General features: G+C 47.1%; 1 protein-coding gene across 1 annotated transcript; it reads right to left on the bottom strand.

Annotated features, from left to right (window-relative positions):
- Positions 1-55: 55 nt before the first annotated feature.
- Positions 56-27,467, bottom strand: LOC144146261 (U3 small nucleolar ribonucleoprotein IMP3). Its single transcript, XM_077678225.1, has 6 exons — positions 27,248-27,467; positions 27,029-27,136; positions 7,040-7,114; positions 4,984-5,063; positions 2,377-2,501; positions 56-257 (listed from the first exon to the last, which is right to left on the bottom strand). The coding sequence occupies exons 1-6, from the start codon at positions 27,382-27,384 to the stop codon at positions 234-236; spliced, it is 549 nt and encodes a 182-aa protein (XP_077534351.1). The 5' UTR covers positions 27,385-27,467; the 3' UTR covers positions 56-233.
- Between the last annotated feature and the right edge of the window lie 23 nt (positions 27,468-27,490).

The raw sequence follows: 27,490 nt of genomic DNA, 5'->3' as shown, positions 1-27,490 counted from the left end.
GCGTGCAAATAAATGGACGGCAGTGAAGACAGCGGAGAAAGAGAAGAGACACGAACACACGGCCTGCGTGCGTTTTATTGTTGCGAATATCGAATGCAACAGCGCTTGATGGGCGTTGCCGGACCCCGCTCGATGCGTACAAAATGGCAAAACGGTCCAACACGTTCTTCCTGCCTCGTTCCGCAGCCGGGCGGGCTTCCGCTCTCGATAAGAGCCGGAGAGGAACGCCATCTTCACAGAAGGTCGTAGTCATCCCTCTGCAAAAATAAAAAAGAAGCAATGAAGGGTTAAAAACGATACGTCGATCGAAAACCCCCGGAGTTTGCTAACTGGTTCGAGCGAGCAGGCCGATGCAAAGGAAGCAGAAACGAACTTCGAAGCTAGCCCGGAATAATCGAACGCTTCACAATCCCCGGATTTGAGCCACAATCGATCGGGGCAGAATATTGAGAGCCAGTAATAGTGCACTGGCAAAGAGGAGCAGTTCGGGAAACTCTAGACAAATAACGTCAGACACTTTGGGAAGACGGCGATACTTAGTAAGGCTGTGGTGCCAAGCGCTCAGCGTGATCCAGCTTTATTGGCGGAGCTTAAAACGCTCCGAACGAAGCCTTCGAAAATCCGCGGTCCCTTTGGCCTACATTCTCGAAGCGCCACCTTGGCTGCCCGGCCAATTGTGAGCGATCGCGCGGCGCCGACGGGCGGCGAAATAATCCACGGGGGTCACCTACTTTGTCTGCCACCTTTTTTGCCCTCCCGGGCTTTACGCACTCCGGCCACGACAATAGCAGCCGTGCCGCGGACGAGGACGAAGGCTCCACGAGGAGGAAAAAGCCCGCGTGATACACAGCGGCCGGATCGATGAGCGCAACGAAGTGCGCATGCGCGCGGGCCAGCAGCACCGGTTCGCAGCGGGCACAATGCTGTAGCAGTGCCCTCCCCCCCGCCTTCAAACAAGTCGTCAACAGTGTCCAACTCTCAGCGGCTTCTTGCCGTGCGCGCAAAATGGTGGCACCCTTCCACAGGGACTTCGGACGACTCCTGAATAAGTGAAGATCGCACGCTTAACACCTATACCCACATTGAGGCCCTTCCCTTTTTGTAAACACACCGCTAACAACGGCACGACGACGGCCTTCCAAGTACGAGCACGGCACAGCGGTTCCATTTAGCAGCACTTGACAAATGCCGCTGGGACAAGCGGGCCGCACAGAGCGGCCCATGCCAAACTCCAGACCACGCGTGGACTTAGGACTTACGGGCTTTAGGACTTCCCAGCCTTGACCTTGCTCCCGACAGCGCACTATCCGAAAATTTTTGGCTATGAGGTGCGCCATGATGGAAGGCTACGGATTAATTCAGAACCCCTTGCAAGTGCCGTGCGTACTATCCTACGAACGTGTCATGACCGTAGCAAAGGAACCACGCGCGACATTTTTATACACTACACGTTCAACTTGACTACATTAAGTTCAGCCTGCACCAAGGGCGCTCCAACAAAGGTAGAGAGCCACACTGCGCAAGTGCGTATGGAAGGATGCCAGCGCGGAACTTGCATTGCCCTACAGTTCCCATTAGCAAGGTTCGAAGCGGGAAGGAACACGGAGCTCGGCTCTCATGAACTGAAGGAGACCGCTCTGATGGCTCCCATGCGATCTGGGGGCGAACGAACTTGTTTAGCCATCGCCCATGAGCGTAGCCGTTTTTTACGCCGACAGTCGTCAGGACGAAGAATTGCGGTTTTCCTGAGCGTGCTGGCGTGCCGGGGGGGAAGGGGGGGGTCCGTAACGGTTATCACGAAGTAACGCTGAAGGGCATCGCAACGGTCTCCAAAAGCATCCCGACGGGATACCCCAAGGTCACTCGCGGGCCCATCACTCGTCGACGCAAGGATGAACGCAACAGGCGAACGCAACGGGTCCCCCAGCAGTATACTGGAAAAGGGTCGGATAGGTTGCCAAGGGCCACGTGAGACAGCTGTCGGTGCCGCGCTCGAATCACCGCAGCACACTGTTGAAACTCTGCGTAGTTCTTTCCCCCTGACGACGACACTGGCAGAGCTAGCTGCGTTCACTGTTGGCTGTCTATGAAACATTCACAAATCCTCACCGACCGACAACGTTGCAGAAGAAGCGCGCGTTTTGAAAGCAAATACTTCCTCCTTTTATCAAGGTCGCGCAGTTTTTCAGACGCCCCTATCGCGTAAGGTGATGCAATGCTGCTCCGCAGCATTCGCATACAACGGACTATACGCGCAGGTACTTGGATTCTGGTTCATTGAGATAACTCGGCGCACAATGGAGACGGATGAGTCCTCTGCTATACGAAGGCAGCGTATGATCACATGCTTCTGCGCTTCTTGTCTGAGAAACGCACCATATCGTTGTACTCGGCGACGTGCTTTCTGATAGCCGACGAATCAGTCCAGGTGACGAAGTCCTCCAGTTGTCTCGAGACCAAGAAGGCGGGGTCAGTAACCAGGTCGGGTCCGATCCGCACGTCTGGCGACAGGCGTCGTCAAGGCCAAATATCGGAGACAGAAGACACCACCATGCGCTCCTGTACTGCCCATCCCACGTAATTTCAATAGGTTTTCTTTAGGAAAAAAAAAAAAAAAAAAAAACAAAACAAAAAAAACGCTGTCCTGGAAACGAAAAAAAAAAAATCTAAGAAAATTACAAATTAAGAGCCCTACGGCCTTTATAAAATACCCCATCCAATCCAAGTTTACCTACTGAGCCCATCATGTCAACGTGTTACGAAGAGACGGGTGGGCAGGTTCTAGGGTGCGTCGCCTAAAAATGCTCACACATAAAAAACGGGATGTTTTAGTAGTAGTGCATTGCGGATGTGCCAGCACATTTGGCGTTTAGTATCATCATATCCAGGTACTAGCAACTAGGCTATTTTACCTTCATTATTATAGGACCCCAGGAGTCAATACAGCCTTAAGAAGTACATTTAAAACACTCCACTGACGTGCCGCAACAAGGTGTAGCCTGCGTTAAAAAAAAAAAAAACACATTCGGAGAAGAAAATACCCCGCATGATAAGGCGCCCTTGCACCCCGGCTGCGGCTACTCCAAAGGCGCTTCGAACGACGGCTAGTTTGTACCTGGCAGCATGCACATGCGGGGTCACCTCGAGTCCCCACTGCCTTCATAACGCAGACTGTTACCACCCACGTTTTAACTTGCGCAGCGTCGGAGTGAGACAATCATTGGGAATTGAAGTTACCCCTTCCAGCGCCCCCAAGAACACCCCCTGCCTCCTTCATTTATATTTCATTTCGCTCGGCTCCTACAGATAAATATGTCCGTTCGTCCGCCCGCGCACACCTTCGCACCACGTCAAGGCGTCCACTAACACGAGGAACAGAACCATACTTTTCGTGAGACACAATCCGCTTCCTGTGAGACGCGCCACCGTCCCTCGAAAGAGAAGGGGGGGGGGGGGAGGAGCAGCGGCGGTGACGCGATTCCTCTTCTCGTCCTAAGGAACAGTGACGTGTCATCCAGTGTACCGACAGAGAGTCCCGCTAAAGAATATCACCGTGACAAGATGATTGAGTGTGTGAGCGTGCGCGCGTGTAGGAATACGCCCATCAGCTGTCACGGGGGTTAACCCTTTCAGAAAGGAATTAACCCCTTTTTTATTTCCCGGAGGATTCGAAGTAAAAAAAATTCGCGCCAATAACGCGCTTCGGCAGGAATTAGAAAGGGAAAAAAAATCTAGGCAGAACCCATTCCAGACGACTGACATGTGATGCGATTAGCATTCCAGCGCGATTGGGTGCTGCGACAGATTCTCTTTGACGTGCTGAATTCGGTTCGCCCCCCTTCCAGCCGCCTCTTTTAAATGCAGAGCATTTGTATAACTCACGATGTCACCCGTGCGTCGGCGTCCGCAGCAGCCAGCCTCCCCCTACACTATAAATATATGTCTCAGAAACTGAGACAGCAGTATTTGTAAATAAAAAAAAAAACAGTAACCGGCGCCTGGTTTCGATCCCACGACCCTGCGGGCGGAACGCAAGGTACATGGTGCTCTACCCACTGCGCACAAAGCCGACACAGAATGAAAGGCTAGGAACGCGCCTTATATCCTTGACTCATTCAAACTACGTCAAGAAGCTGCTGATACAACGCATTCACTACCTGTGGGCGGAACGCGAGGTACATGGTGCTCTTCCCACTGCGCCACAAAACCGACACAGAATCGTTGATTGATTGTAGGGTTTAACGCGCCGACGCAACGCAGGCGATGAGGCGCGCCGTAGTGGAGGGCTCCGGATTAATTTTGACCACCTGGGGATCTTTAACGTGCGCCGAAATATCGAACACACGGGCGTTTTTGCTTTTCGCCTCCATCAGAAAAGCGGCCGCCGGTGGCCGGGAATCGAACCCGCGACCTCGTGCTCAGCAGCGCAACGCCTTAGCCACTGAGCCACCGCGGCGGGTACCGACACAGAATCAAAGGCTACGAACGCGCCTTATATCCTTGACTCATTCAAACTACGTCGTCAGCGGCGTGCTAGCGGCGTGATAGCTGCGTGGTGTACACGTGATAGCACCAACCCCCCAAACACTAAACGTTAACGCAATACACCCACCCCCTATGCGACGCATTTACTCGAGTCCCCCTCGCGGGGAGATGGGCCCATTTTTTCCTCTCCCTTCAGCCTCTCACACCACCACCCCTCCACACTTCTCGCTTTGAAGGTCAAACTGACGCCCCAACGCGGGAAAACGGCTAAGCAGACATCGACGGGGAAAATAAGTGGATCAAGTTGCCGTAGAAGGCAAATTGCATTTGAAAAAGCAGCCAAATACCAGAGCAACGCTTGGGTGCGCACAAAACGCGACGCTCCAAGGTGGGCTTCAGCGAAGTGTCCCCGACGGTTTCATTTCCCCGCAGTGTCAAATGGCCATCAAAATGAGCACAGCTCCGAGCGACTCGCGAGGCGCCGGGTTGAAAGGATACGACCCTGCTCGACGAACTGCGTGGCCATCTTGACTCTCTGGGCCATCTGGTTCCGCACCATGATCACCGGCAGCCGCCTCCTGGAGGAACACACAGAAGCAGAGCGCGCGAAGTCAAGGAGCAACTGGTTTCGGGCCAGTCAGGTGGCTTCCTTCCCGAATGCCACGCCCTGCGCCATGCTGAAGCAGCCTTTGGGCGTGCCACGGCTGGGTCTAGAGGCCATGACAGGGGCCCGTTTCGCGCAGCATGCCTGGGCGGTCGTCGTATCACGCCGGCTGCACACTGCGACGGCCGAGGCACGCTTCCCTCACAAGTGCAGCTTGCACTTGGCAGCAAAAGAGCGTGGAAGACACGCTACGCAACCATTGCTACTATATTAAACCGGCCCACGCCATTCGTGCATGCTACACTCTTAGGCAAAAAGGACTAAAATAGGGACTAAAATACAGCCGTTAGTCTTCGCGGGCGACCGTTCATCTTCAAAGGGAGTATCTGCGGCAGAGTACGTGCCGTGTGCATAAATGCGGACTAACTGTTCGTCCCCGCCGACCTATAAGGAGTAACGGGAAGATGAAACGCATGCAGTTAGTCTCTTTGCTGCGTCGTTAATCCCCTAATGGCGTCGTCGTTGCCCTTTCGCGCATATGTCTGCGAACAGTTTTATATTTCCAAAACACAAGGCATTGCAGTCACTGGGTGCTTTAGATGGTGCCACGGGAGAAAATATTGATGTTAGTTATAAGAAAATCGCCTAGGGTTAGTAGAGCGGCGGGTAATGGCAAGGAGCGGCGAAGCGCGATTGTCATACGCTTCTCGGCGAGGTTATGTTGATACGCTGTGTTGCATTCGATTCGTGCGAGATAATAACGGCCAATGAAAGCTTTCAAGCGCCTTAACAGTAACTCAAAAATTAGTGACAGTAGCAAAAGTGGATTCCTGAGCGTAATGAATATGTATATGTTTAACAGACTAGAAAAAACGCATGTTGCTGATGACAACTGCAAAACCAAAATGCTCGCTACAGGTAAGCGTCTCGAAGTTATCTTTTACACTCGGTACATAATTGCCTTGGGCACCAAAGCTATGACAATGCTGCAACTGCTGTAAAACCCGCTTGCATTTCGCAGTCGCAATCGTCTAGCGACGCGAATTTGAAGAATTCAGGCTAAGCAACACCAAATTCGCTTTCGCCGATGCAGGAAAATATGGCATGTTTCCTTATTCTGACACTCACACAGACGACACCTTTCACATACGTTACATAGAGCACTTAACATATGTATCGAACACTAAGAAAGCACTTAGCTTGCGCTAATTTGTGCGGAAACAAATGAGTCGTCCGATCGCCCAGCTACCTATCTCAACTAGGCGACGACGAGTTGATTGTTACTTACGAAAAAACTATGGTTGTGAGGCTCTACTTCGAATCGAACTGAGCAATAGTCCCTAAACCTAGCAAAGCGCTAAGCGCAAGACGCAAAACGCGGTCACGTTCGCTTGCACAGATAGAAATTCGGGCACCAGTTGCAATGGATCTGTTGCGTTATGCACAGAACTACATACACCCTGTACACTTGAATATTATCTGCCGCAGGAGCCATCCGGCGGCGTGGTCTAGCGGATAGCGCGTCGGGTTCCTTGTGTATAATTCCGAGCGTCAGGGGTTCGATCCCTGCTGGTGCTGGCGTTTTTTTCTTTTTTCTGCACTCTACGCAGTTCGTCCTTGGGGAGTATCGGAACGGACCATCCGGGTGGGGGACTAACCATTCGTCCCCTCGCAGTTAGTCCCCAAAGGGACTAATGATTGTGGCAGAGGCCGTTAGTCCCCGAAAGGACGAACTTTTAGTCCTTTTTGCCTAAGAGTGTAGACACCAGGTGCGATTTGGCGCAACCGTTCGCCGATGCATGGTTTAGTTTCGCACAAACTGCGACATTCTACTGCCCACCCCTCCTCCCTCTTTATTCACCCACGAGATAACGCGCACTCCCTGCCCGTTGACACTCGTCCGGCGAATCAGCATCCCCGGACGACGGTGCAGGAGTGAGCGGGACTTACCGGCAGAAAGAGGAGGCCGTGACCCTGTCGCATATCTCGAGGTTCTCCTTGATGGCAATGACGCCCAGGCTGTACCTGAATCGGCGGAGAGACGCCACCGAGGGCACAGCAAAAAAATTATGGGACGACCTGGTGCAGTTTTGTCCTGGGAGCACAAGCACGCCTCATTTGCGTCACTACGAGGGCGGGCCCAAAATGGATCTTGCTTGTTTTCTTTAACGTGTGCATGAGACGATTTGCTTTCTGCGCCAATCGCCCGCCGCCGCGACAGATGCCGTGGTGAGCACGAGATTCAGACAAAACAAATAAAAATGCAAGTAAAATACCCGCGTTTCCGTGAAAAAAAAAATGCTATGATGGGCATCTTCTGGATAGCGGTTTAGCACTAGAAACGTGTGCAATCGACGTTCGTGTTAGCTTTACAAAATAGACAAAAAACCGTGTCGGAAAAGAGGCAATTTTGAAACTGCGGCTTTAAAGTGATATAGTGCCGAATTTTTCGCCGCTGAAGTTCCCGAAGTTGGTGAACCGAGACCCCTGTAATGACGAACGCAACAGGCACGGTGTTCCCACAGAACGTGCCCAAAGTTTTTGAAATACTGTAACGATTGGATTTCCCGGCAAGACAGCAAATCGTTTGCTTGGAGCACCTCCATATATCTTTTTTTTTTCTGCGGCTAGGCTTTAATAATATGACTAAGATCACTTACGAACTTCAAGTTGAATGAAGAAAGCCGATATTTTCTAATCATAAAGTTGTACGCCGTCAAAGTAAATACCGACAGCAGTTCCCGATCATTTTTTTTTTAAATTTCCGCAACGATTCTCCCCACGCGTTAAAAAATGGTGAAAACACAACGAATCCAACAACCGTAGGCCGAGCGGCTCACCAAAACATTGCGAGTACGCTCGTCGCCGGTGTTCTGGCACTACTCTTCGGCCTCGTAAAATCTCTTGTTCCCGAACTTATAACGAAGCGCGTTTTTACAAGCTACCATTTCGTACCAACTGTAACAAACACGGCATCTTCGATCACTTTAATCAGCAAAAAGCTGGATATGTTACCGACAAGAACCGTTGGAGCTTAGGTAAGAGCCAGAAGATGGGTTTTCCTTGTGTAGGTGATGTGATCTAGAGCACTCACGTATTTGACGGATCAAACTTTAGTAACGCATCCTCAAATGGGCTAGATTTATCTATTACCCCCCTTCAATCTTGCGAAATAGACAAGTACCCTAAAATAAGCAATCGAATTTGTTAATTACTTTCAATAGATTACTTTCGTTTCGCCTCAGATGCCGACTGGACGCCCTGCACCAGCACCAGCATCTGAGCGTCATTTCACTTCAAGCTTGCAGCTGCCAGCCAGAGGCAGTACCGGGAACATTTCTTTGCCCACGATTTCCTGGAAAAACCCAGCTTAGCGAATATCCGCGAATGCGAATTTTCTGAATAACTGTGCCCCACTTTGCAAGGTCGCGGTAAGCATTTTCAACCACGGAGAAATGAGGATGTCGGCAACAAGGGCCAGCTCTGTGCAGACTTCCCACACGAAAGCCGCACTGATTGCACCGCTCAAGTGTTAAAACAATAACGCTCCAAGGATAACCAAAGTGTTATCCGCGCAGCTGTCGCGGCCGAAGAGCTAAACGTCAGTTTTCAGGTGCAGTTCGGTTGTAGCCATCGCGAATGAACAGTTCGACCACTGTGTGGCGCTGCCCCCGCAGTGCGGGGCGGGGCAGGGGCTTAATTTTAGGCCACTTGTCTAACGTGCTCAGCGAGGCACGCGGGCGACTGCAGGACTGAACCCAGAAGGCGCCACCGCAGTAACCGAACGCGGCCATCTGCACACGGCGCCATATGCCGAAGTGAGCATCGGGCTCGCGTGCCTTTGTGCCGCCGCTTCGCACAGACGCGCCCAGAGGTGACCAAGTTCGGCGACAGATTTCGCCGGCTCCCTCTGCACAGCCCCCGTTCTCGCCGCGAATGCGCCCCGCGGAAAGGGAGCCACTTCAAACAGGCGGCTAGTTAGCGCTGGCTTTATGCAACATTTTCCACGCCCCCCCTCCCCCGGGCGGACGGAAATAAACTCGGAGCGTGAGAACAAGCCACTCGATCCGGGCGGGGGCCCTGATCAATGGACGCAACCCCCGCTCCCTCCGCCGCATCAGGAGTGCGCGCCTCAGGCATATGGCCCGAATCCTGGAGTGCACCTGTGTAATGAAGTGTTGTTCGACGTGTGCCCCTTCCCTCGACGAATATTGCAAGCTCGAGCCGCTCTTCTGTGGGAACAAGTGCCCCGCACGCGCCCGGGGCGCAAGGTGACAAATCTGCACGCTGAGCTTCGAAGCGAAACACCGCATATCTCGGAGTTGGAATTACACAGGCATGGCGTCATTTTAACGGGAAAGCTCTGATTAAAAATTTCAACACGCAAACCCTTGCACTGTTCTTTGTATAAAAGCTCGGTGTACTTCTGCTCATTAAAGGGCTCCACATAGCGAGCGAGATACACTTTATTGTACAAAAAAAAAATACTTTTCCAGACGTAAGATCGAACAAGGAATAGCGCATTAACTATAATGGACGATTAATGATGTTGCCTATGGAGCATATGAGCACGTCTGCCTATTACTTAAAGGCGTGCGAATATATGAACTTTAGAACACTTCGCGAATAATCTTTCGAATACCCGAAGTTTACGAACAGAGCAACAAAAGTCGTCTCTGCCGCACGACATCTAAGCAGCCAAGCTTCACCGCATGGCATGCCCCTTTTGGTTTGCTTCTTCGCGCGACGCCGAAGCTGTGCAAAAATGCTTAACACGTGTGAGCCTTGGCGAAACAAGCGTACGTTGACCCTGGTGTATGTCAGCTGAAGTGGAACGCCATTTTTGTAAAAATTATGGTCTGAAAAGAAGTTTCCTGCCAGTATAGTGGCACGAGTGAGAGTTATTACTTGTCGGCTTGCTGTAGGTACGGATCAGCAACCTTTTGAGGCGGAGGGCCGAGTTGCCGAGAGGGCCGACGGCAAATCTGAAAGGGGGGTCTGTGCAGGCAAAGGAAAAAAAAAATTCGGCAAATTTCCCCTAATATCTGACAATAATTGACAATAATCTGGCTAGGTGTTAAGATGAGGGACAGTGCCAACCGGAATCGATCTTTCTTTGATCCTGTCTAACCTCATTTGAGGTCAAAACTAACATGACGGCCTTCAGATAGTAAGTGACAAGGGCCGCATAATACTGCCCGGCGGGCCGCAGGTTGCCGAGACCTGCTGTAAGATACCAGCCACCGGCAGGCCTAGCAAGGGTCGCATTTCAATTAGAGATTGCATCCATCTAGCCAAATTTACTTCCTCTTTATTCATGGCAATGTATGCAGAATTTACATTGCACTGCTTTTCCATCTTTTATTTAATTTTTATCTCTGAATCAGGGGTGAGACAGCTGAATCAGATTTGGGAGCAGTTTTTGGAGCAGCGAAATCTCGATTTTGGAGCAGAAGAACCTTGATTTGGGGCCGAATGATGACATTTATTATGTCACCTTAGGAGCCTAAAAATCAAATTTTTGGCAACTCGGGGGAAGGGGGGGGGGGATTGCACTTTTTAATGGGTTTTGAACGTACATAACACTGAAACAGCCTTTCAATAAAGTTTTTTTCTACTAAGGAGCGAACTGCACTACCTTTTTACAAGCCATTCATAAATTCTTAGGCTCTATGCATTGATAGCATGGCGTGCCGTTGAAAACATCGAATAAAAAAACTAAGCAATCGTAAGGCATTTTCATGATCATGTGAATCCTGAAATTATTATATTTGTAATCCCAGACTCTGCTTTACACACAATTATAGAGGCATGGCAAAAGTTGCGCAAAGCGAGATGACAATCTTCGCACCCCACCAGCCCATTTCAATCCCCAAGGTGCGTATTCACTTCGGTCGCAATTTGAATAACGCTGGTATAGTTTAGCCACCTCCCTCTTGGCATTAAATTTCACTTCAGATAGATAAACCATTATTATCGGCTACTATCGGCAGTGGCCATTATCGGCCACTGCTAGAACATTTTGCGGCGATGTAGCCTGCGCCGTCCCATTTCCGCCACTCGCAAGCTCGCTGTCAAAGGCAGCAATAACTCAGCGTTTTATTATAACACCGCAATGAGTCCGAAATTTCCCTTCAAGCACGCACCGCGCCTCTCACTCGAGGCCGAAACACGGCGAATTCGCGAGCCCCATATTGTTTTTGATGAACGCGACCCCGTTCTTCGAGTCACGCAACTTCCCTCAACAGATCAAACGACTAAATGAAAACCCAGCCACCCACATAACCAAAACCACAGTAGAAATCGGCGAAGAGCACTCTGCCTGAACCACGAGCAACGGCTTCGCCCGACGGCCATGTTTTCCAATTTTCACCACACCAAGATGGCGGCGCCCAGTAACGTCGTTCCGGAGATACGGCCCTCCGAAAATTGCCGTCTTTTCATCAATTTTCACCAGTAGTTTGTCGCCTGAGTACACATACGTATTTTTTTTCTACAGGACCTTGCAGTTGTTTTTCATGGGAAAACTAAAAAAAAAAAAAAAACCCGACATGGTGACCTTCGAAAAAACTATCTTGGGGACAATTTTATGCGGTTTTTTTATTGAATGATCAATCAATTAAACCTTTACGAACAGGATCATCGTGGGGGTGCTGGAAAATTATGCCGTCAGTAAGCGTTTTCCCCCACTGAAACTGGCGGGAGCGTTAAAATCCTTGGCTCTCAGACTGTTTTGGAGCAGTTTGGCGCAGGAAAGCAGATTTGTATCAAAAGTGCGCAATATGCGCAGCTGTCTCACCCCTGCAGTGAATGTTTGTATTTTTCTTATCAAGCTCTAGTACATGAACACTCAAGATGTGTTGAGTCCCGACTTCATTAGTTATCTATTCTTTTTTTAGCCATGTTTTACAAGCTTTCCATACACTAAAGCATGAATATTCGTATTCAGGAATATTCAATTCAATTTGCAGTCAGTTTTTACTGTTCGTGTTCAATTCACAATCTCAAATTTGACATTCACACACTACTGCTTTGATAAGTTGCCCTTTGTCTACGCCGTTGGGCACCCAGCTGGCAGTATTACCACTCAAATCAATTGCTCCCCGACCACGGCCTCTTTGTAGTTATGCCGCCACTTGTCTGCCTGTATTTAATCTTGTAAGAACTGGTGGCGTTTCCAGCATTGGTATGTTTTGGTGCGCTGCCTGCCAAAGTGTCAAAAAATAGTAAATGCTGAACTGCAGAAATGGTAATTATCAGCCCCATGGTAAAATAATAATAATAAAGGTCCCAGAAAAAAAGGTTCGTCCTGCGGTAATTTACAGGTTCATCAACTGCTGACACGTTTTTTTTTTTTCTTTTTCAGAGATTTTTTAAATAATTAAGCAGCAGGAGCAATGTCACCGTTCCTACAATCTCTGTAATACTACTGCCCCTACAAAAGCTTATGCTTGATGGCCAGTACAGCTAGAATTTCAGTAACAAATCAGAGCTTAAGTTCATCAGTGTGATCAGATTTAAAATCAACAGGCTACATTTATTGGATAACTTTCCACCTAAAATTATGTGATTATGCCAAGCTTCATTAAGCACTAGGTATGCAACATCAGAAAGGCATCAAAACATTGCAGACTCACTTTGTAGTACCAGTATCAAAAATGAATTTTGCTTTAATAATGTTTTAGGGCACTGAGTATGTGTATGAAGATTAATCTTTCGGCTATCAAGCCATGAAATGTAGAGTTCAAGTGGGTGACCTTTAAGGGAGCCATGAAGAGAAAACGTAAGTTTGGTTCATTCAAAAGATTGCCTTGTTAGAATCATACTGATACCACTTTTAACGTAAACTTCGCTCAAATACTCTACATAATTAGGAAAAAAGGGAATGGCCATGCAACCCACTAGCTCATTTCTCGCAACAGAACCTATGTCAGAACATATGTCTTCATAACAGCCAGCTCTGCGATTGGCGGAGGGCGGCAAAAGCAAACGCAAATTAGGCAGAGCTAATAAGCTTGCCGAACGAACTATTTGTGCTTCAATTTAGGGCACATTCTTTTCAAAGTCGTCAGAATGGTGGGAAAAACAGTGGAAGTTACGAAAGCACACATAAACAGAAGTGCCGATGCGTACTGCTGTTGGTACTGCGCGCACTATGCTTGGTTTAGCTGCACAGGACTGCGGGGCTTTGGGGTTGTCTCAGACGACACTTGCCGACTGACGCAAGGGTGTCTTACGTGACCATATTTGTCAAGTGAGCACTATGTCTCCCGAAACTATTATTTTCTCCGTGAACAAAAACAAGCCAGGTTTAAAAATGGTCAAAAACAAACCAAAGGCAGAAAACTGCTTGCTACAGTATGGTGGCACCATCTAGGTTCACTAACGGTAAACAAGGCCTCCCAATCGGCTGCAGGGCTATGGTCCCTAGAAATATCTTTCTAGGGACCATAGCAGAACAGTCGGTTCCTGTGATGTCATTGCACACTACGAAAACGCACGATTTAGCGGGAAAATCAAAATTTTAACTTACATTAATTAATTACTTTATGAATAAAGCATCGTTTGCATTCATACAAGTGCTGGGGGCACTATAAAACAAGAAATCTTTCGAATAACACAAACTTTTATTTTGTCTTCATGGCTCCTTTAAGCACTAAGATGTTCGAGCTCCTAGGGGGTAAGAAATCTTAAGGGGGCAGGCATCCAATTAAAATTTTATGCCAGTGGGTCGACCTATCTATGGTTCACCTAAAAGTCTGCTGTAAAGAGAAGCAAACACTCTTTAAGAAAGGACAAATGGGAGACTGAGGGGAGGCAAGGAAGCCCCTGAGAATGCGCACCCTCACATGCATTCTTCCATACACTGGCAATTGCCTTCACATGTTATGTGCCGTGAAAGCCAGGTTCCCAGTACTCAAATAGTCAAAGGTTGCTTTAGTGCTGAGTTTTGCTGTGGCCAAAGCAGCTTTTGATCTGGTGTCATGCAAGTGACCCATCTGCGACATAAAAACAAGAAATGTACATATGTTCCAAGTGCTCAGAGCATTTTGGACACCAGTGCACTTCCTGTGCATTTAAAAAGGCACGCTTGTTAGGAATGACGTAGATGTGTGCCGTAAAATGCCCTTACCAAAGTTTAAACCAGGCGGCAAGTTTACGACTTAACCCCTCGTTTTTCTAAAACATTTCCCTGGCCTTGTTCAGTCGGGTTTTCTTTCACGTTGCCCACGGTTTTTACCCTTTTGAAGCCTCTCACTAACAAAAAAAAAGTTACAGCCACGGTTATGAGATTAAAATGCTGTTAAGGATCAGCAGATGGTGAGAGCTGCGGATTGTGTCATATGTCAATCGCATGGTTTGAATGTGGTAAGTGCCATTGAAGAAGCCAACGTAGAGTAAGAGAAATGTTCAAAGTCCTGGATCAGCAGCAACAACTGCACTGCACGCAAAAACAAAGTGAAAGTTCATAAACAGGCACCCCTTTAACTGGAAGGTTTGGATATTGCACACCAACAGCCCGGGTTCTGTCAGAAGTTCACAAGAGCCCATGAGTTCCAGTGCCTAGGCAAAACAGCAGGGAAAAAAAAAAAAGACAAGGACAGAGAAAGATACACGACAGGGACTGCGCTGATCCCTGTCGTGTATCTTTCTCTGTCCTTGTCTTTTTTTTTTTCCCGCTGTTTTGCCTAGATTATGTACCAACACGCCCAGTTTTCCCCGTTAATCAATTCCAGTGCCGTGAGTGCACACCATAGGTGGGCGTTGCAAATTGGCAAACGACTGCCAGTAGCAACGGAGACCGCATGAAAATGTTCATTGAACTCGAAGGTGCCTGCACTTCACATTGTCACTGAAGCGTTTGGCATGTCCGAAACGGTCATCAGCTTTGAGTTGTACAGGATAACAGGTGAGGATGATTAGCAGATGACTACGCCTGCACCTCGTAAACACATGCGGGCGGCGCAGCTGATTCTGCAACGGGTTGAAGGACATTGCAGAACCATGCCTGTGCACTGCACAGACCCCGTAGAAATCTCCATGCACTGGTGCCCTGCAACCGACTGAATCGAACAGAGGTCTCATAGCCCAAGTGCAGCTTCAGCGCATAACACCCCCAAAATTTGAAAAGCTTTGACCTATAGACTATTGTAAAAAATGGTTCCGGTTTGTCCCGCAGCCACGCAAGCCCCAATTCTGGCAAATCATTGCCTATATCAAGTTGATGATCAGGACACGCAAGAATGAATCAATATTTTAAGGGCTCAGTAGTAAGCAATGCATGTTAAAGGGGCTATGCAACACTCCAGATAAACACTTTCACTCTTTCCTTCGCGCCTGGAAGCACTGTCAAAGCTATACCTATCAACATCACAGTAGAGCACTGCACGAGCCCGGGCAGGGCTTGGACTTCAGTTCATTGGCCCAGCCGTTAATAGTTCCGACCTGAAGGGTTGAAAAGAGTATTAAAAGGAATGTTCTGAGTTTATTTTTACGTGATTCTTGATGTTAGCTGAACGCATTGTTTTAAAAACGTGTTTTGCTAGGTCTGATACTCATTATACTGTCATTTTAGTGGCATTGAATGTCCGGCATCAACATTTCATATTTTGGGAATAACATACCAAATATACGACTACGAGGAATGCCCCAACGGGGAAGGGATTAATTCAGACAACCTGTAGCTAAGCACCTACGTCTATGTACAGGTGTGTTTTATTAGTCGCAGCCATCAAAATGCAGTTGCTGTGTGGACGGGAATCAAACTCACATGCTAGAGAAACACCCCCGCTGAGCAACCACTGCAGGTAAAACATTGCAATGCGCGTACATACTCGTGGATTCAAACACAGAGCAAAAAATTTCCGCAATACCAACTTGTGCCTGAGACAAACATATGAAGTTGGAGGTGATAGCATCTCTCGTGTAATACCTGCGCCACACGTACACAAAAAATGACATTTAGTGCTTAATGCATTAAGTTTTAATGACATTAATTCGCTGCTACACGCAAAAATCTAATGTCATTTTTGGTTTAAGGAGTTCCACACAACTCATTCACCTTCACAAACACCTCAAATCTACCTACTCTCGAACGCGATGAGCACCAAATGAAATCAGCGAAACCCTCACCACCAGAGTGTTGATGCGAAAACTTTGCTGAACTTCGAAATAAGATGATTTTTTGTGCCCTCTTGGTGGCGAAGTTCTGATAAAGACGGAAAATAAAAAAATAAAAAAAAAAGGCAAAAGCCTAAACATTGTGTCACTCGTCGTTTTGAATTTTTAGGGTTGCTACCGCTGGCAGGCAACGGCAGCTGACGAAGCCACTTTTAGAAGTGGGGCACACTATTGTTTAAAAAACACTACTTCTCGTAACGTTTTCTTTAACAAAAAACATTTTCGACCCTTGTAAGATGTTTTTCTCTACGTTAAAGACTTCTAAAATATGAATGCATTTCTCTTTTTTGTTATTATCACCATCATGCCCAACCCATTTCATGCCGTTGCGTTTTCGCATGTAGCCCGGCCTGCCCAAATAATGTCATTCAGTACCTTAAGGCCGTAAACCCTTAATGTCATTTTTCGTGTACGTGTGGCACGGGTATAAGAATACGAGCTATTGTTATGGCGATGTGACGTGAACTGTAGACGACGTAACGCCCGTGCTACACGAGCGTTTCGAAGGCCTTTTAACAGAACGTCATTTGACTCAAATGCCACCTTTGCGCTGCTAAACGACGTTTTTCAAAGGCATTTGGTTCGTGTAGCACGTGCACTTCTTAATCGTGATTTTTTGCATCTCAGTTCATGACGTACGGTACAGACTAAATGCTCCATCTGATTGCCCACTACGCAGACACTCAACCAAACACAATAATCAAATTTTCTTCAGCGTCTAAGCCTGGGCCTGGTCACACACTTGCGGGCCCTCCCTAGGCTTAAAGGGACCCAGAAAAGCCTTCTGTAAAAGTTACAAAAGGCCTGTATTGTCACGTAGCACCAATATAGCGATGCAATGCCGTTGGAATTATTGATCTACATTCAGTATTAGCTGCGCCAGAAGCAATTAAATGCACCTCTCCCCACTTGCCGATCAACTCCTCCTCCCTCTCTGCCTCCTTCAAAGCAGCTAGCTACATTCCTGCGCCTAGGCTCGCGTCAATCACTGCGGACCAGGCCTTTGCCGCATTTGCCTGGGGATCGCGCAGGAAGGAGGAAGAGCAGCCGGAAGCCAATTGCAGTGATGCCGCCGGCGGCCGACCTTGCCGGCGATTGGGCGAATCAGGGGGCGCCTTCGCCGTTGCGTCAGCAGCGATCGCCGTTGCGTCACCCGCGGTCGCCGTTGCGTCAGCCGCGGTCGGCTCGCTGCGGCGTCGCGCTCATCGGCTGAGAAAGGCGATCTTCAAAAATTGTTTACAAATTATCTGTACAACGTATGGGGCTCACAGTTGGCTCAAAAATCCCCCGTTATGTGTTCTACCACCTGAATGCATTTGATTGCCACCTTCACAAAGCTTTTCGGGGTACCTTTAAAAATAAATGACCAAGCCCGGGCGGGGCCTGGGCGTGAGATGGCCTGGGCCGGGCCCGGGCTAGGTGTTACAGGCCTGGGTTGGGCTTGGTCTTCATAAGGCGGGCTCGGACCAGGCTTGGGCCTTAAAATCTGGCCAGTGCAGTGCTCTACAGCACAGAGCGGCACTGCGTGATTTGCTCGTCGCAGTAGAGCTATCCACCTTCCATTTCTGCTTTGCTTTGTGGCTTTTTTCTAAAGTGGTTATTGAATACGTTTATTGCTGAAACAAAAAGGAAGCCGCCAATAGCCACTTAACTGCTGTAATGATGTAAATCAAGCGCTCAAAGAACGCCAAGACTCAGCAAACAGAGAAAAAACTCTTGAGTAAGTTTCCAAGCCATCTGATGGGCATAGAGCAGTAATTTTTGGCTGAGGTACTTTGTGACCCCCTACTCTAAGTACTGGATGTGTTTGTTGATTACGTTCTGAAAGCATTTAAGATTATATAAACTCCAAGATGTGCATCCAGGTGTGCATTGTCACAACAGCCAGTTAAAGCTTCTGTTTAGGTGGACTGATGTGGCTGCAATGCTTGTATTCCAGATGAGTAGAACCTTCCTAAAAGGTGCACCACGTGTGCACAATTATAAAGTGGCCACAAACAAAGGTCACTAAACTCAAATCGCATTCGTCCAGTTAAACTAGCTATGATTTTAACACAAAATTTATTCATGAGCTAAATTTCATACCAGAATTCTTCACAGATCATCACGGAAGAGCAACTACAATGGAAGTGTGACATGTTAGACCAACACAGTTCACTCATGTGCCCACGCACACACGTAAATTTTTGTCTAACGGGATTTAAACAGGTACACTACCACTGCTATTGCAGTGTCGAAAGGACGAACAAGAGAACTTTCCCTGATGATTGCGGTGTATGCTAGTGCATGTCCGTGCACTGGCAATGGGGTGGCACCATTCCTAATAAATTAGGCTTGTGGCCGTCGGACGAATGGAAGAAAAATCAAATGAAGAAGACTAAGCCAGAACAATGACAACGATATTGATGATGATTAATGACCCCAGTCTGATTGCTAAAGCTACCAGCATTAGCTATGGAATCACACGAGCCAATTCAGGGGTGAGCTAAAAGGCTAGTAAGTGATTAACAGTGAAGTAGCGCATTCTAAATGTGGCTTGCCAGGAGACTATCACCAGATTTCCCTCTAGTATATATAAGTATGAAAGACTATGAAGGCTGCATTCAAATTTCCCCTTAACACAGCTTCGTTGCCATCTAACCAAATTATTCGCCACATTAAGGCCCGTTCCAATGCTAACATAGATATCAGACAATGCATTGCAAGGACAGCGCCGAAGTCAACGATGCAGGCGACCTTGCTGCGTAACTCAAAAACAATGCTGCCAGCGCCACCTTTATGCCTACTAAGGTTCCAACAAACAAGGTTATTTTTTTATGTTTAGTGTAATATAAAGTGCTTGCGCTCCTGCTTTTGCTTACTTTTTTCACTGCCTAATGTTTATTATAGTAATGAATTTGTCTTTTATAAAACTGCTGATTGCATTTGTTGACATGCCACCTACAATGTTTTTGTCTGACGCAGTGGCCACAGTGCCATACCAATTCTTATTGCTTAGGCACTTAATTAGACTGTTTCCTAAGCTGTTTAGCATTCTGCACAAATCAGAATGCACCTGAAAGAGATGAAAACATGGCTCAAAGACATAGGTTGACAAAGCTGCTCCATCACAAGCCAAGCGATGAATGTGAAGTAGACGGCGCACAGCTTTTGCTGTAAAAAGGGCAATGGCAGCACCCCATCGACACTACAAAGCAAGCAACATGGCCATGAAACTCCGCTTTGAATTGCATGCAATTGGGAACAAGGTTACAATTTGTTAAATACTTATTGGCACCATGTTACGCATGGAAAAACATTATTTCTTAGAAAGTATATTTTTGGTGACAGTTTTTACTGTCAGTACTCATTGTACTACTATTAAACATAGCTTTCATTTTAATGCATCCCTGCTGTCGAGGAAACTTATTTGGTGGAGAAGATAATGCGGATGGATTTACAGAACTTATTCGAGCCCGTTATGCCATAAGCATTGAATGTCATTTGGTATTATTGTGCAAGGCCAAACTAATAGACAGTTTTAGTGTAGTGCACGCAGCAGCTCTGCGCAAGCAAGGAACTTGCGGAGGCGCGAGAGCGCATGCCCAGTACGCAAGCTGGAAAAGCGCGCGCCCGCAAGCGTGGGATTCTTGCGTTATGGGTTTTGCGGGCTGTGCGCGAGGCCCCTCCCCTCCTCTTTCCGGTCTCTCTCGCCCGTGAACGATAGGAACAAAGGAACGGAGCCTCCCCACAAACTAGTTTATGGCTTCTTCTGGCTAGGTTTACATCTGGCGCTGGCCGACAACCACATGTTTCGTTCGCCAGTCTGGCGTTGAGTGGCGCTGCATGACAAACAAAGCGCGCATTTCAGCCCTACTGGTTTATCCACGCACCAACTTCTGCGTGCGGTCAACTAAAACTGGCTCTCTGCGAGAACTTGTTGCGCGCGCAACTCTCTGCGTACGCTCAACTAAAACTGTCTAATGACATCAATAGCAAATCTTAGTTGCTCTCATTAGATTCGTTATGCACCAGGGTATAAGACCATCATGTTCTCTCAGAGCAGAGCTTTTAGCCTTTTTCAACTAGTCATTAAATGGTATACGAACCAAAACAGTGAGTTCTCCATATTTAAAATAAAGTAAACTAATTTTTCCAGTTCTGCAGAGAGACAGCCAACTACAATGCACTCAACAGCACAAGTGTAGTAGCTATTTTAGGCAGCTTACAATTCGTGCATTATATATAAATGACATGCCTGTTGAATATTCTCTGCAACATGGTGTTGCTAAATTTGTAGTGTGTTGAAGCGAAATAATACGCAACCAGTAAAAAAAGGAAACAAAACAAATTATCACTATTACATAAAGCATAGCAATAAATAGCTGAAGACAGCGTAACATAACATGCCCGGCACTGCCATAGGTGCCTGGTGGAGTTACTGTACATATAGGCTCCCTGCGAAAGCAGAGCTGTGAGGCTGAGTTCCACAAGCTCCTGCCCCACCAGTTCCACTATGAAACGAAAGCCTGCTTTCAGAGCTGCTTACAAATTTTTGATGACGTGATAGCGTTATTAGGCTCGTTCTTTGGCAGGTGCTAGCTGTTCGCTATCAGCCGTTCAAGCATCATGGAAATATGTCATTGCTGCCAACCGAAAGTTACGACTGAGGCAGGCAGAGGGCTCGCCTCAATATGGAATGCAGCACAGCGGTAACTGGAGCGTAGTGAAGAGGACAATCATACTATGATGGAGACGAAAGAAATGGTATACAATTTCAGCAGCTGCTGTGCATGTGCAGTGAAGCTCGTTCTATGGCCTGTTGGGGGCAGCATGCTCAGCAGGCACGGTCGCCAGCCGTACCCGCAACTGATATCATCACACCAATGCGCCTCACCAACCGCAACAGATGACAGCATCAACCTTGTGACACCTAACTAAAAAAGGGACAAAAGGTTAATGCCAGTCTCTCAAAAACCAAGTAAGGCCTACACTATGAGAAGAAACGAACAAAATTGTGTCCTAATAAGAAATAGAACCCGGTGTGTATAGCACCAATCACGCAAATTTTCTCATTTTCACCGGCTATGTCACTGCCGCGAGGCCTGCCTGGAAAACAATGGATGGAGCCACATTGCCTGAAAAACAGGCAAGGATGTCATGCCAGAGAACAGTCACATAAGAATCCTTAGCATGGCCCTACTGAGAGGTGGCAGAGCCGATCTCACAATTGCGAAAAGACAAATGTATTGTCCCAAACTGTAAAATGCCTAACCAGGGGAAGAGAAGGAAGGAGAGAGGAAACGATAAGACTCATGTAAACACTGATCATGAGCCAGATATTGTTCAGCCTGCCGTACCAAGAACTTGACCACACCGAAAAAACCAAGTAAACACCATCATCAGGAGAGCAGGTAAGGGAGCCCTTTTCATGGTGACTGAAAAGGTCCGCAAATTGGGTCTTCATGACACCTTTGAAGAAATTAAAGAACCACTTTCCCAGCACAAAAGAAGCGGCTGGGAAAACGAAAATCGGGACGGGCCACCGTATGTATGATAGATACCCCTTCAGCGAAGAAGTGACTGAACACCATAATGGATATGTCACAAATCCAGTGGCTCCCCATAAAAACTTTTACTTTTCCTTATAAAAAAAAATAAAACATAAATCCAAACCTATGCAAGGGCAGGCGACAAGACAGAATCAAATTCCTTCGAGGAAAGTTACAAAAAAGTTCTGCGCACAGCATTGAAAGTGGGCTTTCCTGCAACTCTACTCCCGTAGAGAGCCTATACTTTAGTCACTCGCACTGCACAGGATCATCTGTGGGTGTGCAAAAGAAGTATTCACTTTTTCCACTAACAACACACATATGGACAGTGTATCTTTTCCTTTCAGTGGCCAAAATAAGTGAGGGAGGTGTTAGGGCTATGCCACTCATAAGTGTCAGAGACCAATGTCGGCAAGCATTTTATAAGAGGCAGCACACAAACTGCTGTCGACCCACAGAGAAAACATGGCTAATCAATACTCGGTGGCAAAACCTGTCAGCATCAGCAGTGCCGTGCTTGACAGCAAGTGGTTATTTATCAGCCAGATGACAGCACGGGTGCCCACGCTGAGTGCACAGTTCTGTGGTGCAACCCCCCTAGACCAGGTTAGCTGATCAGCCCTTCACATCGCCGTTAATGATATGCAGTGTTGTCCCACTGCATTACTATTGCAGCAAGACATGGTCACAGAGAAACCCCACTAAAGCAAGGCTGACCAAGCGACCAGATATCATAAATTGAATTCCATATAAAAAAATTAAAGCCGTTCCACTCAACGCGAAAGCTGTCGGAAGGGCAGAGCAGTGATTCGCCATAATGGGCTGTGGTGCCGTTATCCGCTCACTGCTACCACCCATAACGCTCTCCGCCTCCATCTCACTCCTCTCTTGATGAATTGAACAGAGGTTTGTCCACTGCAATTAAAATTTCCCGCCTTCGCAGTGCTCGTGCACCCCCTGCCTAAAACAGCGCAAGCAGGAGTTCTGTTCTTTTCGTGCTCGCTTTCATCCCGCACGTGCCGACACCTTACCGCGCAGTTTGAAACGCGTCGTTTTTGGCGGCCACTTTTTTACTTACTACCGTAAAAACCAACCCAATGGGCGTTCCTAACTAAATGGACGCGGGGTTGCTGGTTATTTATACAGATTTTGCCTCAAATGTACCTGCAGTTTCCTTTATGCTAAACAACGAGGAGATGTATGACAAGCATTAGCGGTTCAGGAGTTTTTAACGGTTATGACTATATAAACCACGTGTTTTTCGGAGCCTCCGCTTGGGTCCGTTATCTCGCTGCGCCGCTTGATTCCGGCAGTCGCTAGACATTGCGACAGCGAACGAGCTACAACGACAAGGCGAGCCCCTAAAGTGCTCTGCACTTAAAATAGACCCAAACACAGCCCCCTCTTTTACATGGTGGTGTGATCTGAACGCCATTGGCCGCCTCTTTGAGATGTGATGTGATGGATGTGTCAATAGTTGGCTAACGCCAGTTACTCCAATTGGAAAAGCCAAAACAATAATTGCAAGCTAAGCTGATCCACGTCACAGATGCCCCAACAAAAATGTAGGTTGTGAGCCTCTGCTGTTCTTCCATGTATGTCAGTAGAACAATAGGCTGTTTTTTTTTTTTCACAGCTTTCAAGCTTTAAACTTATACAGTTCAGGAGAAAGTGATTAAGGTCAGCACCTGCGACATGTATTTCAAAAGTGCCCAATACAAGAAGGTTATTCCGACAATGTTACAAAGAATAATACTGTTGCATAGCATTTTGAGCAGATGGCAAACAGCTATTTTATTCCTCGCTATGAGGTACTACGCTGCATGTACGTTATATGTAATATCATGTTATATGTATGTATGTAATATCACCACAGCACTAGCATTACCATTTGCTATTTGTTATATATCTAAGTGTACGATGCCATTCAAATGCATACATGGACGATGAAGCAAAGTGGAAGCATCAGTTTGAAAGAAATTGTGCAAGGCCCTGCCAAGATGGACAATTATGGGTTAGGTTAGGTTAGGTGAGATTTGGTTAGGTTAGATTATGTGTAGGTTGGGTTGGGTTAGGTTAGGTGATGTTAGGATAGGTTAGGTAAGTCTGGGTTGGGTTGCGTTAAGTCGGGTTCATCGTGATGGCGCCCTGTGTCCCCAGTAGCGAAATATTGTTTAGGTACCTTCGACTAAAGGCCCCAAAAGCCATGCTTACTTCGCTCGTTTTTGCCAGCCAATTCCTAAAACTTGTTTAAAAGAGTTTCACACCATGTTTAGTTCTTTCTCCACGAGTACGGTATCAGAACCGCTCCAGCAGTTCTGACTGTTATGCACACTGCTACAAAGACACGAAAGATGCAGCTTAAGGACCAGAAACAGGACACATTAATGACTCCTTGTGTGATGCTTGCATTAGTTGTGTGGCGCGCATTTCACCCACTAGCTACAATGATCTCTCCATGCTTACAAGCTACAGAAACGAAACGCATCAACAGCCTGAGACTTCCACCATTCCACTTCTTCAATTTCCATGAACGCTAAATGGCACGTAATGGGGAAAGTTTCGTGACTACACTATGGAGCTTACTAAATTATCGATCAAATTCGGCCACGGTATGAACACTTCGTTGTGCAGAGAACTTTAAAAGCCAGCTGAAGTGACAGCAGTGTCCTATAATCACATACGATGCATGAGACAGTTCCCGTTCATATTTCACTCCACAAGCTGATTTGGATATGTGAAAGCACAGCAGGTGCCTTTAATTCTTTAAAAATACATTGCCAAATAAATATAGAAAACAGCTGCTGCAGTCAAAGCAAAGTCTATATAAAAGTTCAGTGCAGGAGGCCTAAGGGCACCTCCAAGGTGCTATCTTCAACTTAAGAATTCTGCGGAAATTACAACAGACAAAATACAACTTTGTTCCATTTGAAAGAACTAGCTTTTAGTAATTCACTCAGCTCCATTCCAGCCTTGAAAGACGACATTTTAGCCGAAAAAAGCAAGACATTTAGAAAAACTTTCAAATTTCCCGCTACAGTGACGTAATATGGGCCAGCACCAAAAACATGGTCATGAGTGCGTTGACTGCATAATAGCATTTAAGTGATATGACCAAACAAAACAATGATACTGCATACGAAAGCCTTGTCTATGCGTTGTTCATGGGCACAGGGGGGATTGAAAGAAATACAAACAAGGGAGTGCCCAGCCTCCAACGCATGCGCAGTTCTTTCAGTGTTTGAGAGTGTGGCCTACTGATAGGAGAAATGCTTGATCAAGAAGCGACATTGGTCATTTGTTTTGGGGCGCCTTTTTACTATCTTGTCACCACTGACTGAGCAAGAGAGGGGTTGAAGGGCATCATGCAAGCTGCAATCAGCTTGCTGCGCCCTGCTTGCTGCGCCCGGCTTGCTGACGCACGTGCATTCAAGAGTAAAATTATGGAAGTAGGGTGACCATTCTGCATTTATTCATTTGACTGCACTGAACAAAATAGAAGCAGAGCACGTACCACACGTGAAACTGACCTGAACAAGTAAAAAGCTGTTAACATGATTAATCCGATACACCGTAGTACTTGGTACTTTTTGCCTTGGTAAAAACGGCTAGTCGCAGCATGACTTCTGTCAAGAGCTCATACCTTTGTTCAGAATTATGTCACCAGATCATCCACTGGTCATCCACCTTCACAGAGTGGAATGGCTCATAATTTTTTGCCTATTGAGAGTTCACAATGGCCTGGGCCCTCCACGCATACGACAACTAACACTACAAATCCCAGAGGTCGTGTAACAACACCCCCTCCCAAATAAACGTCTAGCATCTCTTCTTGTTCAAGCAATTTACATAAAAGTAGGCCGCACTCTCAAACGCTCTTGAAGAATTATGCATGCACGCATCGGAGGCTGTGCGTTCCGTTGTTCGTATTTATTTTAATCCCCCCCTGTACATTATGGTCGTTGATTAGGCTGAAACTGCACTCTACCATGAAATGTATGAATCACAGGTTCTGTTTTTTGGACAGGTCAATACTCAAGTTACCAACGCCGATCAATGTTGGCAAACTGTATGCAGCCAATGGAAGACAGTGCCAGGGAACCACTGGCAATGGTTGTAGTGCCACTAGCAGTGCTAAGAATGGCGGAACGGCAGTGCACAGGTGCTGGGTACAAGGGCAGCACATGCGTAGATCGCTACAGGAAAAATGTCCATTTGCTAAGGGCAAGCAAAGGTGATTCCATAAGTGCACACACCAGATGTATGTTTCAATGGGTGCACCCAACATACCAAACACCTCTTTAATGGGACTGCGAAGTTATGTTGAGCACTGTATAAGTCACCACTACAAGTGCAAACATTTTGAGGGGCCTTGGGCTCAATTCTCTAAAACTATGGCCGTCGTTTTAGGGAACTGAGCCCCTGTTCACGATAAAGCCCCTGTGAGTAGGTATGAATGGCACGTGCTAGAACAGAATACAGTTCACTAGAGACGCACGTGAACCAATCCTGTGCTCTGGGCAAGTCATCCCAGTGATGACCCTTTCACAGTAGGATAGACACAGGGAAGGGAAGTGGGGGGAAATGGGCTCTACGGCCCAACGGTGATCTCACAAACTACTACGTTTTTTTCACAAAATAAAAGGCTTTACTGCTTAGTTAGCAACTGAAATTTAGCATGTCACAAGGCCACTACAGGCGTTTCATGACTGTGACTGAATTAGCATTGGAGTAACAAAAAAAAAAATGCTGTGGCTAGCGTTCCGCCCATACATAACTATAATTATTGCTGAGGCTACATCCAGACACTCCACCCCAGATCAAGTTCACTTCGCAACTAACAGTGTGAGAGCAACCTGTCTTGGTTTTTACCCGATCAGACAAACCACCTCTGCTCGCTGACTGGCCAGTCACTGGTAATGGTTAATTAATATAATCGATAATTACAGTTAATCGGACGCAACTCTGGCGATGGCTACGTCTGGACGTAACTTTCGCAATGATTACAGTTGCGTCTGAACGTAACGCTGGCCAATCCCCCCCACCCTTCACGAAAAAGAAATGTACAAGCAGATACGCCGAGTTTAACACACTTCAGCCACCAGCCTTTCTCCGTAGATTTCCACCACTTGCGTTGTACAGGCACCAGTAAAAGGTAAAAAACGTTATATTATGCAAAACAAATGCACGGAAATGTAACCGTACTTCGAAAACGAATGCCACTTACAGTTTGTTGAGCAGGTCAGTAGTTGCCTTCGCACGAAAGGGGTCTTTTGGATCAAGCTCCTTAATTTTCCGTGCCAGGTCGCGAATGGCCCGTGAAAGTTTGTTATACCTGGAAAAATATTACACGTTAATTGAGCACCACAATGTCATTCCAACAGGGCAACTTTTCCTTGACTGTGCCCGCGTCTGCGCCAGACGGTTACTACCATGGCCAACTTACTTGGTGTAATCTTCGCGTTTCTGCACATAATACTTCCTCATGATCTTCACTTCATGCAGGTTGTTGTCGACTTCCCATGATATGAAATCGACCTTCTTTAGCAGCTTTTGCTCATGATACTTGAGTTTTCGGACCATGGTAAACACACGCTGTAATTCACGTGGGCAGGAATCGGCGGAACATCTACGAATCAAAACGTGCACACATGCCTCAAGACAAGTCAGAGACGTAGCCACAACGCCA

Source organism: Haemaphysalis longicornis, unplaced genomic scaffold (assembly GCF_048455015.1).
Source record: "Haemaphysalis longicornis isolate Haplotype H1 unplaced genomic scaffold, Haemaphysalis longicornis Haplotype H1 scaffold_1, whole genome shotgun sequence".
In the NCBI taxonomy this organism is placed as follows: Eukaryota; Metazoa; Arthropoda; class Arachnida; order Ixodida; family Ixodidae; genus Haemaphysalis; species Haemaphysalis longicornis.
The sequence above is the reverse complement of the archived record's forward strand: the minus strand, read 5'-3'. Positions and strand labels throughout refer to the sequence as shown.